Source organism: Amphiura filiformis, chromosome 1, assembly GCF_039555335.1.
Source record: "Amphiura filiformis chromosome 1, Afil_fr2py, whole genome shotgun sequence".
In the NCBI taxonomy this organism is placed as follows: Eukaryota; Metazoa; Echinodermata; class Ophiuroidea; order Amphilepidida; family Amphiuridae; genus Amphiura; species Amphiura filiformis.
The window spans coordinates 98,418,846-98,438,517 of NC_092628.1; the positions used below are offsets into that span (position 1 = coordinate 98,418,846).

Consider the following 19,672-nt stretch of genomic DNA (forward strand, 5'->3'; position numbering starts at 1 on the left):
ACACCCTTAGATGAATGATATATTAAACAATGGATTCAAATGTAATGATACTTTTAATGATATATTAACACACTGTTAACACACTGTGTCCCAACCTGGTGGAATGACCCAATTACATGTATGTCAAAATTGCTCAGTTGAACAACAAATACGTCAAATTAGGCCAATTCCATGAAAAAAATTTACCAGACCAAAATCATATCACACTTGTTCTGGGTTAAGTCGGTATCGACAGGTTAACTGCATTACAGTATTACACCAACTTTTTGGGTCTTGGTTGTGGTTTTGGTGCATGTCTCAAATCTAATTGTTCTGTTTGGTTGCTTTGGTGAGTACACTCTTGAAATTTTCAATTGTGTTTGCCTTGACCGTTTCTTCTCCTGTTGCATTCCACTCACTAATAGTTCTTTGAAACTAGCTGTACATATGTGTTGAGTCTTTCATAAATTGGTTAAATAGCTGCTTTTGTTCTTCTTCCTGGTTCTTGCTTCATTGATCGGCTCCATCATTCTTGTTTAGTTAGTTTATTCTTTCTTTATTAAGGGTAACAACTTCAGTGACCAGCACTGCTTTCTAAGCAGGCCCTCAGTCAATACAAAACATAATATTCATAGTATAATACAGATAAGCTAGTATAATAGTACACAAAAGTGATACAATATGACTCAGAGATAAAAATGCAATAACAATAAGGAATTCATACCCAACATGTTATTCGTTAGGCCCTTGAAACTCAATTTCCTGTTTCCCCTCACCCGTGCATGTTATGAAAATTTCGCTCGCGTTTGTAAACCAAGAATTAAAAAAAAATTCATTATTTGGTAAAATTTGTATTTTAGAATATATTTTTCCTAAATATTTTAGCCTTCTTTGAAGTGAAAGCAGGCCGTAAAATCATTTCGGAAGCAGGGAATAAACAATTCAGTCTTCGGTGAGCGCCTATTCATTTTGCTAGATTCATGTGTCTTGTACATGTATATAGGCCTATGGGTGGTGCCAAAGGGGTTAATATTTGTGAGAAATGCATGGAAATCACTAAAATAATGAATGATGAAAAAGTAGCATCATTCATGAGCAAAAAATAAAATGACAGGAAACAGAAAATCTGGTTTCAAAGGCCTTATCGTATACATCATTGCTAGTCTTGCTTGAGATCTAGGGGGCTATCATTTTCTTTCGGAAGGGGTCCCAAATTTGTAAATAGTCGGCATCAATCCCCTCTATAACAAAATTTTATGACCCCCCCCCCACCACCGATACACCTTACATTCTAAACAGGCTAAAATTGTATGGAAATCAGTCTTTTTGAATGAATTACACACACTGACTCCCTACATTTTGGTCATCAAAAATTTTATGACCCCCTCCACCTATTTTTCTTCATCATGCCGCTTGCAGAAAGTGGCACGCCATTCAACTATATGAAAGCCAATGTAACTTGCTGCTCAGCATCGCCAAAAGTCATCATGTTCTCATATCAGAGCGGCACCGCTCCCAAGTTGACTTGAATTGAACTCCTAGTGATGCTTCCGCTTGGGGAAAACAGATCGATATATCGCATGAGCCATGATTGGCTTGCCGCGGCGCTGGGCCGCTGGTCACCGTTAGCGTTTCTAATGCGACTGCGCAGTGAAGCAAAAGTATGAAACCAGCATAATTGTATGCTCTAATGGCTCACACCAGTCTCCATTTCTAATAATACTCATTGAATTTATTGTAAGTTATATGCCATAGCATGCCATGATCATGAATCCCATGATGATGCTATTTAAACTTTAAAGCAATAATGTGTGATTTGCATAAGGAATAGATTTTTATTTAAATGTTTGTTTTCACTGATCACATTATCCCCTTTTAATTTCGAGCCAAACAAATGAGGCATAGCGAAGAAAATTGTGATTTCATTCCAATGCCTACAATGCGTGTACTACGCTCGCCGATCGTATTACATGTAACTGCATGGAGCATCGCGCTCGACGTGTGTACATACAAGCTGACATCCATGGTACATCATCCCATGTTAGCAAGCACTCGCTCGTTGAACTCTGAATAAAACCAGGTCGACCCGGTTTTAATACAAAAAGTTAAATTTTACTGCTATTAAAGCACTTCAGGCTTTTACATTGGTATTTACGAGGGGGTATCAAAATAGCGAAGGAGGGTATGTCAGTGTAAAAGTCCTTTTGACATGGCCATGGTCTCAGAAAGAAGGAGCTATATTATGAGAATTTTGTCAGTGTAATTACTAGTCCTTATGTACATTATGGTCCAAAAATGGTCTCATGGTCTCATAAGTATGTTTACTTTCTTTACAGGTGGCGCTAGATGTAGGCGCATAACCTTTTCATGATAAGATCCTCCACTTTCTTGAATTTCTTCACTGTGGCCGCATCATCCGAAAGTGATGGACGCCCACTTCTTGGCTCATCTGTGAGGGACATGTGGCCAGTTTGGAAATTCCTTTTACAAAAAGCAACAGTGCCATATGATGAGCAATCATCACTATAGATAGCTTTCATTTCATCATAGATTTTCTGAGCATTGTAGGCCTAATCCTTCAAATGCAGGAACTTAATCACGCTAAGTGTAAACCTTCAATTTTCACCATTTTACAGGTTATGCGCCTACTGCCCATCTAGCGCCACCTGTAAAAAAAAGTAAACATACTTATGAGACCATTTTGGACCATAATGTAGAGAAGGACCAGTAATTGCACTGACAAAATTTCATCGATATAGCTCCTTCGCTTCTTGGTGATGTCAAAAACTTTTGGATACCCCCTCGTATATACCACTAGGCATTATAATCCCAGGGGAGGCACTCCCTATCTGAAATGGCAGGGATGTGCCTCGGCCATGTTAAAATTAGGGGGCTTTCAGGTCAAATGTACAATTACAAAAATATGGGGTCATTCAGTACACAACCTGAATAAAAATGGGGTCATTTGGTATGAAACTTTAAATAAAGGGGGCCATTGGGGTAACAAACTGTAAAATTGGAGTCACTGGGTACAAGATTGCCAAAAAGGTGTCATTGAGTACACATATATATAAGTGCCAAAACTGCGAAAAAGAAACTTGGACACCTTGGGAACTTGAATCAATTAACAATTGGATGATTGAATTTGAAAAATCCCATTATTTCTCGAGGAAATACCACCTAACTTTGGGAATAAAAAGGAGGGTCATTGGGTAGCAGGAAATAGAAAAAGGGGGGTTGTGGTGATATCTGATTTAGGCTATTACGTTTGGCAACTGACTCACGTCGTTCGGGCTGGCAACCCGTTCCAAGATGGCAGCGCCCTGTGTCAATAAATGTTGATTATTGCTACGTAGATTGCAAGTGTTTATGAATCACTTATTTGCCTCCGAACCCCAGCTTAAGAATAAGACATGGTGTCTTAGTGGTGTAGCAATTACAGGGAAAGCCACAGTCTTATCGGGAGCCGTGTTTTGCAGAAAACAGCCGATGAAGATAGCATTGTGAGCCTGTGTCATGTGTGTGTGTGGCAGCGAATGACTGCAGAATTTGGCACACGAAAGTGTCGGTAAACACGTACATGTACAGTAACAATAAAACAAAAATAAAAACAGATTCAATGTATACTGAACTTAGTTTTATGGTGCATGATAAGCACGTAATTTTAAGCTTAACAGCTTACTTACTTTAGCAAGGGAAGTGGCAGTTACAGCCTAGCTAGCTAGTCACAGTCTCCAGATCGAGTAGTAGTAAGTGTATACGTACGAACATGATCAGCAGCATGACATTTTCAGCAGTCTTAATTTAAAGTGAAATCATGGTGGCAGCAAAGTACCTCCATGGTGAAGTCAAGAATTTTTGGCAAAACAAGTGTGTGTTATATTGCAAGGTTATTTAAATATCTGCATAGCACGACGCAAATTTGCGCGTAAAAAGGCATACATACATGCAGTTACATAAAATTTCTTTGCCAACATATATACATGCATAACAGACGCTTTCTTGATTTTGAGCATAAATCAAGGCTTTTGGGACAATAAAAGCGTGCTTAGCGATAATAATAACGTATCCATCAATTAATCTTGAGGTTCAACGAACTCAAGGCGCTACAGCGATCCTAACACTTAACCGCGTATTCGGCAATTAATCTTGAGGTTCAACGAACTCAAAGGCGCTTCGGCGATACTAATTACTAATAGCGATTCGGCAATTAATCTTGAGGTTCAACGAACTCAAGGCGCTTCGCAGCGATACTAATTACTAATAGCGATTCGGCGATTATCTTGAGGTTCAACGAACTCAAGGCGCCGGCGACAAGTGCAAATAAATCATGGCTGAGTTCCAGTTGCCATGTCCGCCGCATATGATATGCAAAGGCAACACTGAGGAAAACTGGAAAACATTTAAAGATGCCTATAATGATTATGCTATTGCTACAGAATTAGACAAAAAGAATACAACCGTATAAGCAGCCACACTAAAAACGCTGATGGGACCGGTTTGTAAGAGAATCCTTCTTGGGCTGAAATTGTCCGATGACAAGATGGCAGATGCCAAAGAAATCTTGAAAGCTTTGGAAGATAATTTTGTTGTCAAACACAATGTGCTTTATGATAGATACTGTTTTTATAGAGCAGTACAGCAACAGCATGAAAATACAGAGCAATTTGTGGATCGGCTACGACATCTGGCCATTAACTGTAAGTTTAAAGATGAAGAGGATATGATCAGAGACATTCTGATACTGGGATGTAAAGATGATTCAGCCAGAGCCAGACTGTGCCGAAAAGAAGAAGAGTGCTCACTTAAGATAGCCATAGATGCACTTAAGATAAGTGAGGCAACAACCCAGCAGTTAAAAAGCATGGCGAGCAGTAGTGAACAGCAAATACATTATGCAAGAAGGAGTAACAAGGCCAGATATACAAGACAGGACCAGCAGAATCCTAGATACCACAAAGACAAAAGGCAAGAGCATCAGAATTGCATGTACTGTGGAAAAGAGCACAAAGCAAGTAAAGAAGCATGTCCAGCTTATGGAAAAACCTGTACCAAATGCAAGAAGAAGCACCATTTCAGTAATGTGTGTTTATCACAGAAAACAGTTAACAGGATCGACCAAGGTGAAGACACAGATGAGTCTACCACAAGTTATGACGAAGTTAACAAGATAACAGTTGTTGAAGTAAATAAGTTGGAAAAGAGCATCATAGCAACAATGATGATAGAAAAGCAGAAAGAAATTCAGTTTGAAATAGACACTGGAGCTTCATGCAATGTTCTCAGCAAGAGTCATTTGAAGAACATTAAATACAAATTGAGAAGACAGAAACCATCCTGAGGATGTATGATGGAAATCTTATGCGCCCGATTGGCAAAGCAAAGCTGAAGGTGATAAACCGAAGAACCAGAGAAAATATCTCGTAGTGTTTGAAATTGTGAGCTCTGACAAATATGTACCAATTTTGGGACCTTAAAACTTCAGAAGCCATGGGCCTGATAGAAATTATATATGACAACATTCCACAAGTGCAGACTGCAGCAACACAAATAAGGCCTCTGACAATACAGCAACTAGAAGCAGAATATCCAGATGTGTTTGATGGTACTGGAAAATTACCTGGCAAGTATCATATAGAGATTGATAAAACAGTCACACCAGTAGTCCATGCAGCACGGCGGGTACCAGTTGCAGTCAAAGAACAACTCAAGACAGATCTTGATGACATGGTACAGCGCAAAATAATCATTCAAGAAACTGAGCCTACAGATTGGGTTTCAAGCATGGTAGCAGTCAGGAAACCATCAGGAAAATTAGCATCTGCATAGACCGAAAAGACTTGAATCGGGCCATAAAGAGAAGCCATCATCATATGACTACAATAGAAGAAATTCTTCCTGAACTCCATCAAGCAAAAGTATTCAGCGTACTTGACACAAGAAATGGGTTTTGGCATGTTGAACTAGATGAAGCTAGTTCAAAGTTAACATGTTTCAATACTCCTTATGGCCGATATCGCTGGCTGCGCATGCCATTTGGGCTGAAAAGCGCACCAGAAGAGTACACAAGACGCCAACAGCAAGCACTTGCAGGGCTGAAAGGAGTAGAGTCCATAGCAGATGATATGTTGATATTTGGAGTTGGAGAGACAAAAGAAGAAGCAGTACAAAATCACAATGAGAATCTCAGGGAACTCATGAAGCGATGCCAAGAAGTTGGCTTGAAGATCAACAAAGATAAGGCCAAGCTTGGAATGGAAGAAGTGCCATTCATTGGCCATATAATATCCAAAGATGGATTGAAACCTGATCCTGAGAAGATTAGAGCAGTTGGAGAGATGCCTCTACCAACTGATGTTAAAGGAATACAGCGTCTACTGGGATTTGTAAACTATCTCAGTAAGTTCCTGCCACACTTGAGTGATCTCTGTGAGCCATTAAGAAAACTCACTGTGAAGAATGTACTATGGGAGTGGACAGATCACCACACCAAAGCTGTAGACCAGATCAAGAAAGCTGTGACAGCCCATCCAGTTCTTCGCTACTTTGACAGTAAGAAAGACGTAACTTTGCAAGTTGACGCCTCGGAGACAGGTCTAGGTGCAGCCTTGCTTCAAGAAGGCCAGCCAATAGCATATGCTAGCAGAGCTCTGACTGACACTGAGACAAGATACGCTCAAATTGAAAAGGAGCTTCTAGCAGCATGGTATGGATTGAAAAGATTTCATGCTTACACCTATGGCAGAAAGGTATGGATCCAGAGTGACCACAAACCTCTCGAGATCATACAGAAGAAACTGCTTCACAAAGCACCTAAACGTCAACAGTGTATGTTTTTGAAGATGGGAACCTATGACTATGAAATTCAATACACACCTGGAAGCAAACTAGTACTAGCAGACACCTTAAGCAGAGCATACCTTCCAGAGTATGATACCAATATACAGCAAGAACTGGAATTGGAAGCAGTTAATCTACTTGAAGAGGTAGACCTTGAAGAGAGTCTGATAGATGTTATCCAAAGAGAGACAATAGCAGACCAAATCATGCAGCAGTTACACAACATGATAGTTCGTGGGTGGCCAGAAGACAAGCAACATGTTCCACAGCAATTAAAGACTTACTGGGGCATCCGAGAAGAACTAACTGTGCAGAAAGATCTAATCTACAAGGGAGAAAGACTTGTAGTACCTCCAGCAGCACGCAGGAGAATGGTTGAGAATATTCATGCTTCCCATCAAGGCATACAAGCATGCCTGTCAAGAGCACGTGAAAGCATGTATTGGCCAGGGATGACAGCACAGATCAAAGACTATGTTGAAAAATGTGATGTGTGTAGAAGATACTCTGATCAGCAACAGAAGGAAACACTACATCCACATGATGTCCCAGGCACACCATGGGCAAAAGTCGGAATGGACATTTTCCACCTTGATGATCGCAACTATTTGATCACAGTAGACTATTTTTCCAACTACTGGGAGATAGATTATCTACCTGACATGAGATCAGAGACAGTAATTTCCAAAGTCAAGATGCACTTCTCAAGACAAGGGATACCTGATACTGTAATATCTGATAATGGCACACAATTTACCAGTGAACAATTCCAAGAATTTGCCAGGAAATGGAAGTTTCAGCATACAACGTCATCTCCAGGATATCCCCAGAGCAATGGGAAGTCAGAAAACGCAGTCAGAACAGCAAAACGACTGTTGAAGAAAGCAAAAGCAGATAATAAAGATCCGTATCTAGCCATGTTGGACTTCAGAAACACACCAGGCCAAGATGGATTTAGTCCAGTGCAGAAACTAATGAGTAGGAGAACGAAGACTCGCCTACCAACTACTAAAAAGCTACTATCTCCAAGAGTGGCAAAAGGAGTCTCAAGAAAGATCAATGAAAACAAGCAGAAGCAAGCTGATTACTACAATCAAAATGCTAAAGATCTCAAACCACTTCAGTTAGGAGATCACGTTCTCATTTATGACTTTCAAAACAAGCAGTGGTCAACTAAGGGTATGATTGTCAAAAGATTACCTAACCGATCGTATGTGGTAAAGCTGTCAAATGGCAGAAATCTGAAAAGAAACAGAAAGCATTTGAAGAAGACTTACCAGCATGTTGATCCAATTGATGATGATGATGAACCACTAGGTCAACCACCAGCAGCAGCACCAGTACCAGTGAACCAACCAGTTCAACCAGCTACAGGTCAACAAGACAGCACCAGAGCAGCAGCACCACCAGTGAGAACCAGATCTGGCAGGATGGTGAAACCACCAGCATATTTGCAGGACTACCAACAATAATATGTGTTTCACATGTCTATACTTTGCACAGAGACAAATTTAGTGAAAACAATTTGCCTGCTTAAACAGACTCATGTGATGTCTGAACTGACTTTATGAACTTTCACAAACTTTCAGTGAATTTATGTAAATATGTTTTCACAAGTTGCAAGTTTTGGAATTTGTGTTTATTCAAAGAATCAACATCCAGGTTAACCTACATGCAATACAGTAACAAATCCTCATATATACAACATGTGATCTCGGTTCTAGCGTTCCATGGAAGAAAGAAGAGGAACTCTTGATAATTGTTCAAATGAAAGTGCCTTCAGTGTTGGAGTTCAAGCAATAGGGAAAAAATAACACCCTGTAACCCAGCACAGAGTTTGGATAATCCATCCAGTTCTCTTTGTTTAAAATCTAATTTCTTTGTTTGAAAGTTTAAAAAATAAAAAGGCACTGAAACTTGATTAAAGAGAAAAAAGACTCTCATAGAATAACAAAAACTCTAGTTAATGGACATATTGCTGCCAATACAACTTGATCAATATTAGTTGCAGCAACAAGATTGTTCAATCTTCCCAAAAGGGAAAGATGTGGTGATATCTGATTTAGGCTATTACGTTTGGCAACTGACTCACGTCGTTCGGGCTGGCAACCCGTTCCAAGATGGCAGCGCCCTGTGTCAATAAATGTTGATTATTGCTACGTAGATTGCAAGTGTTTATGAATCACTTATTTGCCTCCGAACCCCAGCTTAAGAATAAGACAGGGGTCATTGAGTAGGCCTACCTGAATTATTTTAAAGGGGGTCATTGGGTATAAGGTAGGACAATAGTTCGCAAGGCAAACTTTAAAAAACCGGGCAAAACAGGTGTGTCATTTATCGGTATGACATTTTTTGTTATTGATGCTGCCCTATTTAGCAGAGCTAAGTACGGTATGGATTCCTCGTACTAGTACTAGTAGGACAATATAACACAAACAAGGGGGTCATTGGGTACACGCCGGTTTGAAATAGGGGGTCTATCCCGAGGCACATGATGCATATCCGTTATGGAAGTTCCCCCCCCCCCCGGATTATAATTATGCAAAAAGTACAAATCCGAGTAAAATTGAGGGCGTCGCTGTGAAGCAAATCACACATTATTTATGGGCTTTAAGCTTACTCAATTATTCCAGCAATTATTACTAATATTTATAGTCAATGTGAACGTCACCTAACTGTCTAGTATCTGGTAATGGCACTTGCAGCTTCACAATAACAGGGTCGAGCCAGATGGTCGAGCTTCAAGCCAGAGTTCAAGCAGTATGATATGCATTTTATGGCCCTAATTCATGAATTTACTACTAACTTTTTCAAACTGTCTGATAGAATTTTGGTAACAGGCAGCTCGTAGTACCCGTATTAAGGGCGCACACCACTAAATAATCGCCCCATTGAAATACGTGTAAAAACACCGGGTTTCTTATAGGGAGTGTTTCGCGTGAAAAATTTTTAACCTCCCCTCTTCATGAACCCAAAACTGTTTAACCCCCCCCTCTTATAGGGGCATTTCGTGATCCACAGCCTCATCCCCCCACTTTTCCCAAAAAAAAGTTGAGATTTTTACACCACTGGATACCTCTGGCTACATAATGTTTATGTACCAAATATTTCTTGCAGATTAATTCGTTTAACAAAAATATCGCCAAATTTGAATTTCGTTCTGGTGCACCAGAACGAAATTACAACACATTGTCTATGGAGCAGTGTAATACACATAATCGTGCATAACTCGCAAACGCAAAATCGGAATCAACTGAAATTTTGGAAATAAGCTTTTTTCGTGGATATCTACTCAAAAATGTCATAAAAAGAGGATGCTAGGATCACGAAATCCTCCTGGATCACTAAATGCCCCTTTAATGGACCAAAAACTTTGTTGACCCCCCCCTCATATTAGGGTACAAACTATTTTGACCCCCCCATTATAATGTAGGCCTACTACTAGTATTCTTCATCTAAGGACAAGGGAAACATAATTATTATTAATTCAATCTGTACTAGGGTACCTGCATGCAGGGAATATGGGACCATTAAGGACGTTTAGCTTATTTGCATAAAAACTAAAGATATGACCACAAGAGATTGTTATGATGAACAACCTGTCGTTTAAGATTAATAAAACAGGCAATGTTACCTTGTTTTTATGTTTGTCTGGACGCTATGACGTCAAAATGACGTCATCGTCAAGTGTCCCATATTACCTGCATGTGCAGGTAATATGGGACACTGTGTTATCTCTATGGTGAAAATCAAAAGTTCAGAAAATCACTCTTTTGTTCTAAAAACATTTTTGTTACATGATTTTGAATGTTAAATGCAAATTTCTACAAGAAAATTCAATTTTCTAAATAGTTTTGCTTTTCGCATTGACAATACACACAATTTCATATGTGTCCCATATTACCTGCACCCATTCAGTTGAAAATCAGAGAAAATAATCATTTATAAAAGGAAAGTGCCACTTGTCAGTGGAATTTTACCTGCTGATAAGCTTAACCCATTACCTAAAGATCATAAAAATGACAAATGCCCCTCAGTACCAGAGTTTTTGGATACACAATCATAAAATGTGACGTCATTGATTTTATATCAGGCCAGAATTTTTTGGGCAATTTCACTCTTTTTGGCATTGATTTTCAAGAGTTTGATACACACTAAATAGATTCATCAGGTTTGTAGATATACAGTAAAATAATTTTCTTTTGCACAAAACCAAAATATTTTACTCACTTGACGGTTTCGCCTATCATGGTCGATAGGCATCATCAGAATGATGTTGGATGATCCTTACTTCCGGTAGGACGTATCCCGACTGTAGAGGGTGTATTTACAGCCAGGAGAGTTTGTATATCTACAAACCTTATTTAGTGATTTAAGGAATAATTATGGACAAGAATCTGTGAAACAACTACGTGATTTCGAAGAATGTCCTGCAGATATCAAATAATTTTGATTTTTGTTTAAATTCGCAATATAATACACATTTTAGGTCTATGGCAAATGATTAACAATTGATATTTTTGACAGTCCTCGACTAATGATATGATTATACTAAAAGTGTATGTAGCTGGGATGGAAAGCCGACGATCATTATTGATAATTTTGACCTTTCGTATTGAAGATATGGATTTTTCCCCAAAAAAATTAGGTCTTTGGGGGAATATATATATTTTATCTATATCGTTTATTTTTTTAACTTGCTGGTCACGACTACCGCGTGACTCAAATAATAATATTTCCATAAAGACCTTAAACATGATTTGCACGATAGTGCATGTGAACTGACTACTGAAAGATAACAACGCAAAACGTGATCTAAAATACAAAAGTATCAAACAAAGCTTATTCCACATCTGAGGAAAAAAGGGCTTTAATACAAAACAGTACTACCCAGCCTGTGAGAGACTTAGGCCTAATTTGAATTCCACTGCTGACAGTCTCTAATAAATATTCAAATATCTTTATTTTTTTAAATAAAAGATAAAACTTTCCTTTCTAAAATATAACTGTAATAATCGTCCTTTGTAATCTTTTCAAAAAAAATTCCTTTGACTGTACTTTGAGCGGAAAATCAGGACATGATCAATTGTTTCTTGTGTTACGCATCTACGGGCCTATTTATTGTTGAAAAGGCAAATGCATACCAAACCGAAGACGATTGTTACGGTTGGCGACCTACAATCAAGGAAATAAATAGTTGGCACACTATGACAATAATGTTGGAATTCTTCATTGCCGCTCTGAGAGTTCAGTGAAACTAGTACTATAGTATAACAATGTTTGATGAGTTCAAACCTTCCCGTTTTCCCTTCCCCTCCCCCATTCCCCCACAACCACATGGCCGGATTTACCTTCTTGGGGGCCCTGGCCAGGGCCAGGCTGAAAATCTGGAGGTCCCAAACTCACCGTCACTAAAGTGGCCAAGTTTTGGTTTGGGTTTAACATGTATAAAATTTAGGATTAGACGAGCATTCTAGTAAGACATTTTTGAGAGCGAAGCGCGCGAAAAAATAACATTTTAGGCTATTTTAGCCCAAAATGAAGGTGAATTTTGCTATATAACGGGCCAGTGCGCGCGAAGTGCACAAAATGGTGCAATTTTACCCTATTTTGGCCAAAGTATGGCGTTTATAGGGCTAAAAAGGAAGATGCAAGAACAATTTGGGGGCCCCCAAAAATCTAGCCCAATGGTAAATCCGGCCCTGCTCAACCAATGTTGGGGTGGACTGGAGAGCCCAAAGGGAAAAGTGCTTTCATCAACATTATCCAGGGGGAGAGGGGTGGCAATTTACATTTAGTAGGCCTATGCCAGAGTGTGCCAACATTAATTTCCTTGATTGTGGTATTCATAGTATTTAGGGGGCTGGCATTTTCTTCGGAAGGGGGGGGGTCCCAAATATGTCGGTGACCGGAGTCAATTTTTTTATGACCCCCCTAGCGCGGGCAAAATTTTTTTACGCCCCCCTTATCGCGGGTCGAAAAATTTTATGGCCCCCCCCCCCCCCCTTCCAACTACACAGACTCAAGAAAAATTATTCATTGCCGGAACTAAGGCGCGGAGCGCGTCAAAACTTAAAAGTGAAGAAAGTGTGTGGAGCACGGTAAAATTTTTATTGTAAGTGTAAAGAAGGCGCGCGGAGCGTGTAAAAATTTTGCATAGATTGTACGCACATTTCGTCTGCGAAGTTAAAGAATGCGCGCGCAGCTCGCGAAAATTTAAGTCACCAGCCCTTAATAATTCTATAACCCCCTATTTTGGGTGTTAAAAAATTATAACCCCCTATTTTTGGTCTGAAAATTCTATGACCCCCCAGTATTTTTGGGACCCCCCCTCCTTCCGAAGAAAATGCCAGCCCCCAATACACACTAAACATTGAGATAAATCGGTAGTACTTGGAATTGAAAAATCGGCAAAAATAAAGTATCGCTGAACTACTCCTTTTCATTCAAAAATCAAAGGCAGTCCTTCGAAGTTTCATTCTGGAAAATATGAAGATCAAATCTTGTGAACTTTTATTTTTACATCAATTTCAATAATTCCCATGTGTTTTTGGGTAACTTACGTTAAGGTTTATTAAACATGTACCGTAAAATGGGGTAACTTCGGTCAGCGGGGTAACTTTGGTCGGTCAAATATATTTTTTTAAATTGTCATATTTTCGTATAGCAATATTGTTTTTAGTCATATTTGGTGTCAATTTGTTAAGAAATATGTTTGGAAGACATAACAGTCGCTCATGTCCAATTTCCTTGAAATTTACGAAAAAAGCGTGATTTTTAACCAAAATGAGCATTTTTTACATTTTTTCAGAAAAATAAAATCAATATTTGTGAGCAAAGATGTGTGCTTGATTAATTTTGCAAGAGGTCAAATGTCACAAAAAACAACAACTTGCCCATATACAGCGAAGATCAATTTTTTTGATATTTTTTCCTTCATGGAATGTAATACTGTGACCAAAGTTGCCCCAAATGTGGGGTAACTTTGGTCAGGCTATTGTTAACCTCTATGGCACCCTTACAAAATTATTAAAAAATCTTTTTCAACTTCAAGGTGTAGAAGGGAACCCTAATGTCACAAAAAAGAGTTAATTAGAAATATAATTGGTTTTGTTTGGAAGCAGTGGTTTAAAAACTCTGAAAAGTGCCCAAAGTTACCCCATTTTACGGTAACTGTTTATAGAAACAGTAAAACATAAAATGTAAGACAATTCTTGCTGTCATATAGGGTGATTCGGATAAGTATGGACTAGGCAGATGATCAGTTATGCTGTCCTCAGGTAGTTATCATTAGAGCTAAACATCTGAGTGTCAATGAATTTTCAAGACAACATTTCAGCCTCCATTTAGAAAACTTTTTCCGTGAAATTGGAGCAATATTTATTCATTTTCAGACCATTTTATATAATGTGAACAAATAACTTCCAGTTGCATCTTTGATTTAAAGGGAAAATAGTCACATATTTCCCTCATACTGGGACAAGGATTTTTGGCCAATAAACAGCCCTGACCTCAATCCAGTTGAAAATGTATGGTCCATAATGGAAGAGAAAGTCTACTGTCCCCCACTAGCAACAAAAAAGAACAAGCTGGTCAAAAAAAATGAAGGATGCACGGGATTATGTGAAATTGGGAGGTCATACGATTCTTCCAAATCTTCTCGAGGGAGATCGCGAGTGGAAGAATCGCTGCCGCAAAGTGGTAGAGAACCAGGGAGGGGAAAGTTCGTAAACATCCAGTTCTTCAGTTCATAAACTTCAAATAAAAGTACAGTTTTGCCGCAATTCATGTAAATATATTTTGTTTTATTCATTTTAAATAAACATACTTTATAATATAGGTGGTCCATTCTTATCCGAATAATTATATTATAAAATATTATTATAAAATATATGTCACATTTTCAAAATCACTCTTTCTGCAAATTAGATTGAAAGGAGTACTGCAAGCTCTTTTGTTGACAATGCATAAACTAATTGTTTGGGATAAAACAATGCAATGTTAAAAATACATATTTTTGTAAAAGGGGAATTAATTGAATTGAATTGAAAATTTAGATGAAACTTACGTTACAATTAGGATACTTTTCATTGAGCCTATTTTATTGGCGTTGTTAAAAAAAACAATGCACGGGTAATCGGGCGCGGGTTTAGTAAATTTTGATAGGGTGTTTAAATTAATGGTAACGTATGTTTCTGTCACGAAGGTTACACTTTAACTTCAAAATGCCTGACAAGTATATTCGAAATAAGTTGATCGAGTACACATGCGGCTATAATTTGCTCAACAGTTTATAGTCACTTTTTTGTTTTAATTCTGCACTTTATGGTAACGTATGTTTGTTACATTTCTTAACCATAGTTACGGTCTGAACCTTCGAATTTTCTAGGATTTCTTTCTCAAATACATCAATCATGTAGACATGAAAACATTACTACATGTATCATATACATTGTAACTTGCATGATAAACCTGAGACGGATATTCTTCTCAGTGATAAACCGTATATTTAAGGATACTTTGGTTCAATTTCAGTGTTTGCGACCACTAAGGTACGTGTCGGGGTAACGTAGGTTACACGAAACCTTGGTATTTTTTAAAAACTCAAAATAGGCCATGGCATTTTAAATTGTCGCTGCTTTGTATCATATAGATTGTAATACTGCAAATACGAGTCATGTTCCAACTGAATGCACGTCTGGTTAAGAATGAGCAACGTAATGTCAAAAATAGTGTTTTGACCATAAATCCCTTAAACAACCAAGGAATGAATGCAAGATTCAAAAACATTACCATTTTCTGAGTGTCGTCTGGTTGTTTGATTATACAAAAGAAATTAACAATGGAAGTTAAAGCATTCGTGAAAATTATGATTCAATGTCTGCGATTTTTCGGTTTTGACCCATGAGCCTTGAAAAAAAAGAAAAATGTGCTCATCTTTTGCATACAAGGTCATCAGCGCATGGTCCATCATCCTCTTATGATTCTTGTATTTTTATGAATGAATGGCATGTGCCAATACAAAAGTGATTCCAATAAAATTGATGGATTGATTCATGGAATTTATAAGGATCCCACAGACTTCTGTAATAGTGAATGTAGAATATTCGATGATTCTATTTTCAAATTTGGTTATAGTGGCCTGAGCTTTCGATCCTAGCAGGATGTTTATCAAAGGCAGAATTACTGAGTGACAACTTACTAGACAACACACAAACAATATTTATATACCAAACATAAACAAAGGTATTATTATGATTATGATCAATGGATGAAAATGATGAATAGAAATAGAAATGAAAGGTGAATGGGAGGAAAAGGGATCATGTGGTTCTATAGCAATGGGACAGGAAGTTAGTTGGGTGAAAAGACAAATACGATGACAGTTTCGATTGGTTAGAATAAGAAATATGAAGTGAATGAGAAAGAATGAACAGTTTACCCACCAACCCAAAGAAATAAACACAAATCCCGAACGGCACACGACCCAATTTGAAAAAACAAGCAAGGGAATGTGCCGACATGGGAATCGAACCCACGACCTCCCGATCTGTAGACGGACGCCTTATCCATTAGTCTACCAGCTCCCAATGATAAACGGAAAACTGGGTCTAATGTAAGCAGTTGAGGTATGGTATACAATACACACAAACAAACATTTATACGCAAGTACACAAGTGAAGGGGATCATTAGGCCTACTGATGCTTAATCGTTTCCCCAGTGAATGTGAAGTGAATAGTTGATAAGATAAAAAGCAGGACCTACCGACATTTACAAGCGAATGGTAATAAAATAGATTATAATTAGAATAAAAATAATAATAATAAGCCTATGATATTTAATGTTTAAGTTTGTTTGATGACGTAATCTATATATTTCTACAAAATATATTCTACTTAATAATTATCGATTACGTCATCATGCATTCATTAGAAAGTATAACCATTACTGGGATGTGTCAAATAGAATACTCGGAGTCTGTAGCGGCCTTTATATAGAGCAATTCATGCAGTTTCCACTGGCGTTTACTGAGACGAAAATAACTTACTCAAAAAATCTAGCTTCGGATTCACACTATAGTAATAATTCCACATTCGAGCCTCAAAATTGTTGCTCAAATTGCACTTCAACATAAATTTTGGACTGATCAAACTAAGGAACCTTTGCAAATAAAGATACAGTATTGACTCATCAAAATTTATTTCGTCCAAATTTCAACAGAATATTCAAATATGAGTAAACCGCTGTCTACCGAAAACCGTTTGCTTGTGACTCTTACCTCGCCAATGCAAAGCTATTGGTGAGCAAATTGTTTCGAAGCTATACTTCTCGAGATAGGCCATAGTCAAGAAAAAAAATAACATGTTTTTCGTCCCCGCCCGCAGTAATTTTGGACACCACACCAATTAAAAAAAATACTGTAAAAATTCCGGGGAAAAAGTTCGAACTAAATATATCATCACAGTGGCCTATTTTTGTTCATGTATATTAGAGTGGCAAGTTTTCCGTGTCACGGAAAAACGGACAAATTCCCCTGACAAATTCACGGAATTTAAGAAAAAACGGAAAACACGGAAATTCGCGAAAAACATGTTTTTTCCCTGAGAAAAATAAAAATGAAGAAAAAATAATGAGATGTGAGGTTGAAATAAAGAAAATGAAGTCCGTCTTAAAAGTCTTAAAACAACTAAAAAGAGAATGCAATTAACTTCTTTTTACCCCGAATGTGAACACGGAATTGAAATTAAATCGCGGAATTCGGTATTTTAAATCACGGAAAACTTGCCACTCTAATGTATATCTTCGACTATTTCTCAATAAAAAAATGCACCATGCACTACCCTATGAAACATAATGATCAATAATGGTCATTGGAGACAATTATTTGACAAATTTATTACCTTTTTGCTATAACTCATTTACCATATACATCACAGGTATACTACTTACTAGGTAAAAGTGTCAGTTCTTTGAAACGTTTTAAAAATATTGTTGTAGTGTGTTTTCATACAAAACGTTTTTTAAAAAACGTTTCCATGACATTGTCCTTTATATAACCCGACATTTAATGTTATTAAAACGTTTATATCTAAACCAAAACCCAAAGTATAACATATTTAAAACGTTCAGTTCTTTTTAAAAATCCTTTTAGCCATTGGATTACATTTGAAGTGGGTTTCAGCGAGTATGAGTAATTTTGCAGTTTGATGAACCTTTTCTTATATTCGATTTTCGCATGGGTTAATTTAATATAAAGGGTCATAATAGAAATGTATTCTTGTAATTTAGTTTGCAATTTGTTTCGACCTTTTCAAACTGATAAGGGGGATGTGCAATAATTATGAGTTCCTCCCCGGCGGTAACATTTCCAAACGGTGTGCCCCCCCATCAACCGTACATGCCAATCATACATTTATGATGTAGGCTTAAGCCATCGATATTGATATATATTTCATAGGCCTATAATCAATAATGCGAGTATAGTAAGCAGAAAAATTGCATTAATATTTCCACATCCGCGATATCCGTAATGTATTTATTTGATATATTGAAGGCTGAGACAATATTTAGGTATTTTCGTCTCAGTGTGCCTAAAATCGTTTGCCTTTATTTTCCACTCAAGTTTAGCTACGAATTCGCTCACCAATAGCTTCACATAGCTTCGCATTCGTTAAGAGAATATTTAAAAATCAAAATATATAAGTGAGTCCAGTTGATCAGTTTTATATTCCAATCTAATATTTATTAAACCTGGATGAATGTCACTTCACAAACAAATCAAAATATACTTAATCCTGAAACTAATATTGGTGTACAAGTATCAGCTTCATCTCAACCCAAATATTCCAGCAAAAACAAAAATGTTTTAAATGTTTAAAACGTATTATACTTTAGATAAAAACGTTTTAATAACATTAAATGTCGTTTTTAAAACGATTATGCACCCTCAGTTGAGTTGTTTTTAGACATTTGTGATGCCACCAGAGTCTGGACGTCGATACCAATTGGTCCTGTCCAGTATTTCTTTAGATGTAGATGTAGATGTATAAAAACTCACTAAAACAATATTTTTTCAATGTTTTCAAAATGTTATTGTAAAATATTTTTTGCAAACATTGTTTGCCAAATATTTTGTCAACACTTGAATAACATTATGTTAGAATATTTGCAGTATTTTATCAACAAATGTTTTTGATGTTATGAAAACGTTAAATACTCTTTATATAACCCGACATTTAAACGTTTTCTGGCAACATTTTCTAACCTTTTGCAAATTATGTCGAAAACGTTTTGTGCTTGCTGGGATGACATGTCATTCCGGTTTTCGACTATTGATGATAAAGAAAATCAAATACTTGTGAAACACTTACCACCACGTTGTGCATTACTGACGATCGCGAGTGATAAAAATGATGCTACATAAAGAATACTGTTCATCTTGACGACTTCCTGATTGTTGCAGGTCCAAATCTTCAATTTAGCTCCCAATTAACACTATTCCCCGGCCTTAGTTTGCAAACAGAATTGCTCCCTCCACGCGATTTTTTACCAGGGAGTGGCAAACATGCAGCTACTGAATTACGCACACCGGGACGGGAAGAGATGTTATAATCCCGCAGAGATACATGTATCGTGTGATGGTGACAAGAACTGATCCAGTTGAATGCATCCAAAAATGAGTGAATACACTCAACACAATACAAGTCGCGACCACGTAATCATGGTTATGTTGAATGAAAAGCAATAAAGAATGAGGAAGGACAAAAAAAGCTTTTGTAGTTATTCAATACATGCCAAAGAATAGGCCCTATATTACTTGACCGATTCTGTCATAAGTGCCAATAAAGTAGG

At 37.5% G+C, this 19,672-nt stretch overlaps 1 protein-coding gene across 40 annotated transcripts in view; it reads right to left on the bottom strand.

The window, feature by feature from the left end:
* LOC140159281 (uncharacterized) overlaps nucleotides 1-19,497 on the bottom strand; it is a 137,879-nt gene extending 118,382 nt beyond the window's left edge. For 29 of the 40 annotated variants that reach the window (XM_072182826.1, XM_072182783.1, XM_072182765.1 and 26 more), the window contains exon 1: nucleotides 19,192-19,496. In XM_072182826.1, the coding sequence (XP_072038927.1) occupies nucleotides 19,192-19,258 (67 nt within the window). In that variant the 5' untranslated portion in view covers nucleotides 19,259-19,496. Of the gene's footprint in view, nucleotides 1-19,191 lie in introns of all 40 variants that reach the window. The other 11 variants (XM_072182908.1, XM_072182957.1, XM_072182938.1 and 8 more) reach the window with 2 other exon arrangements.
* Nucleotides 19,498-19,672: the final 175 nt, after the last annotated feature.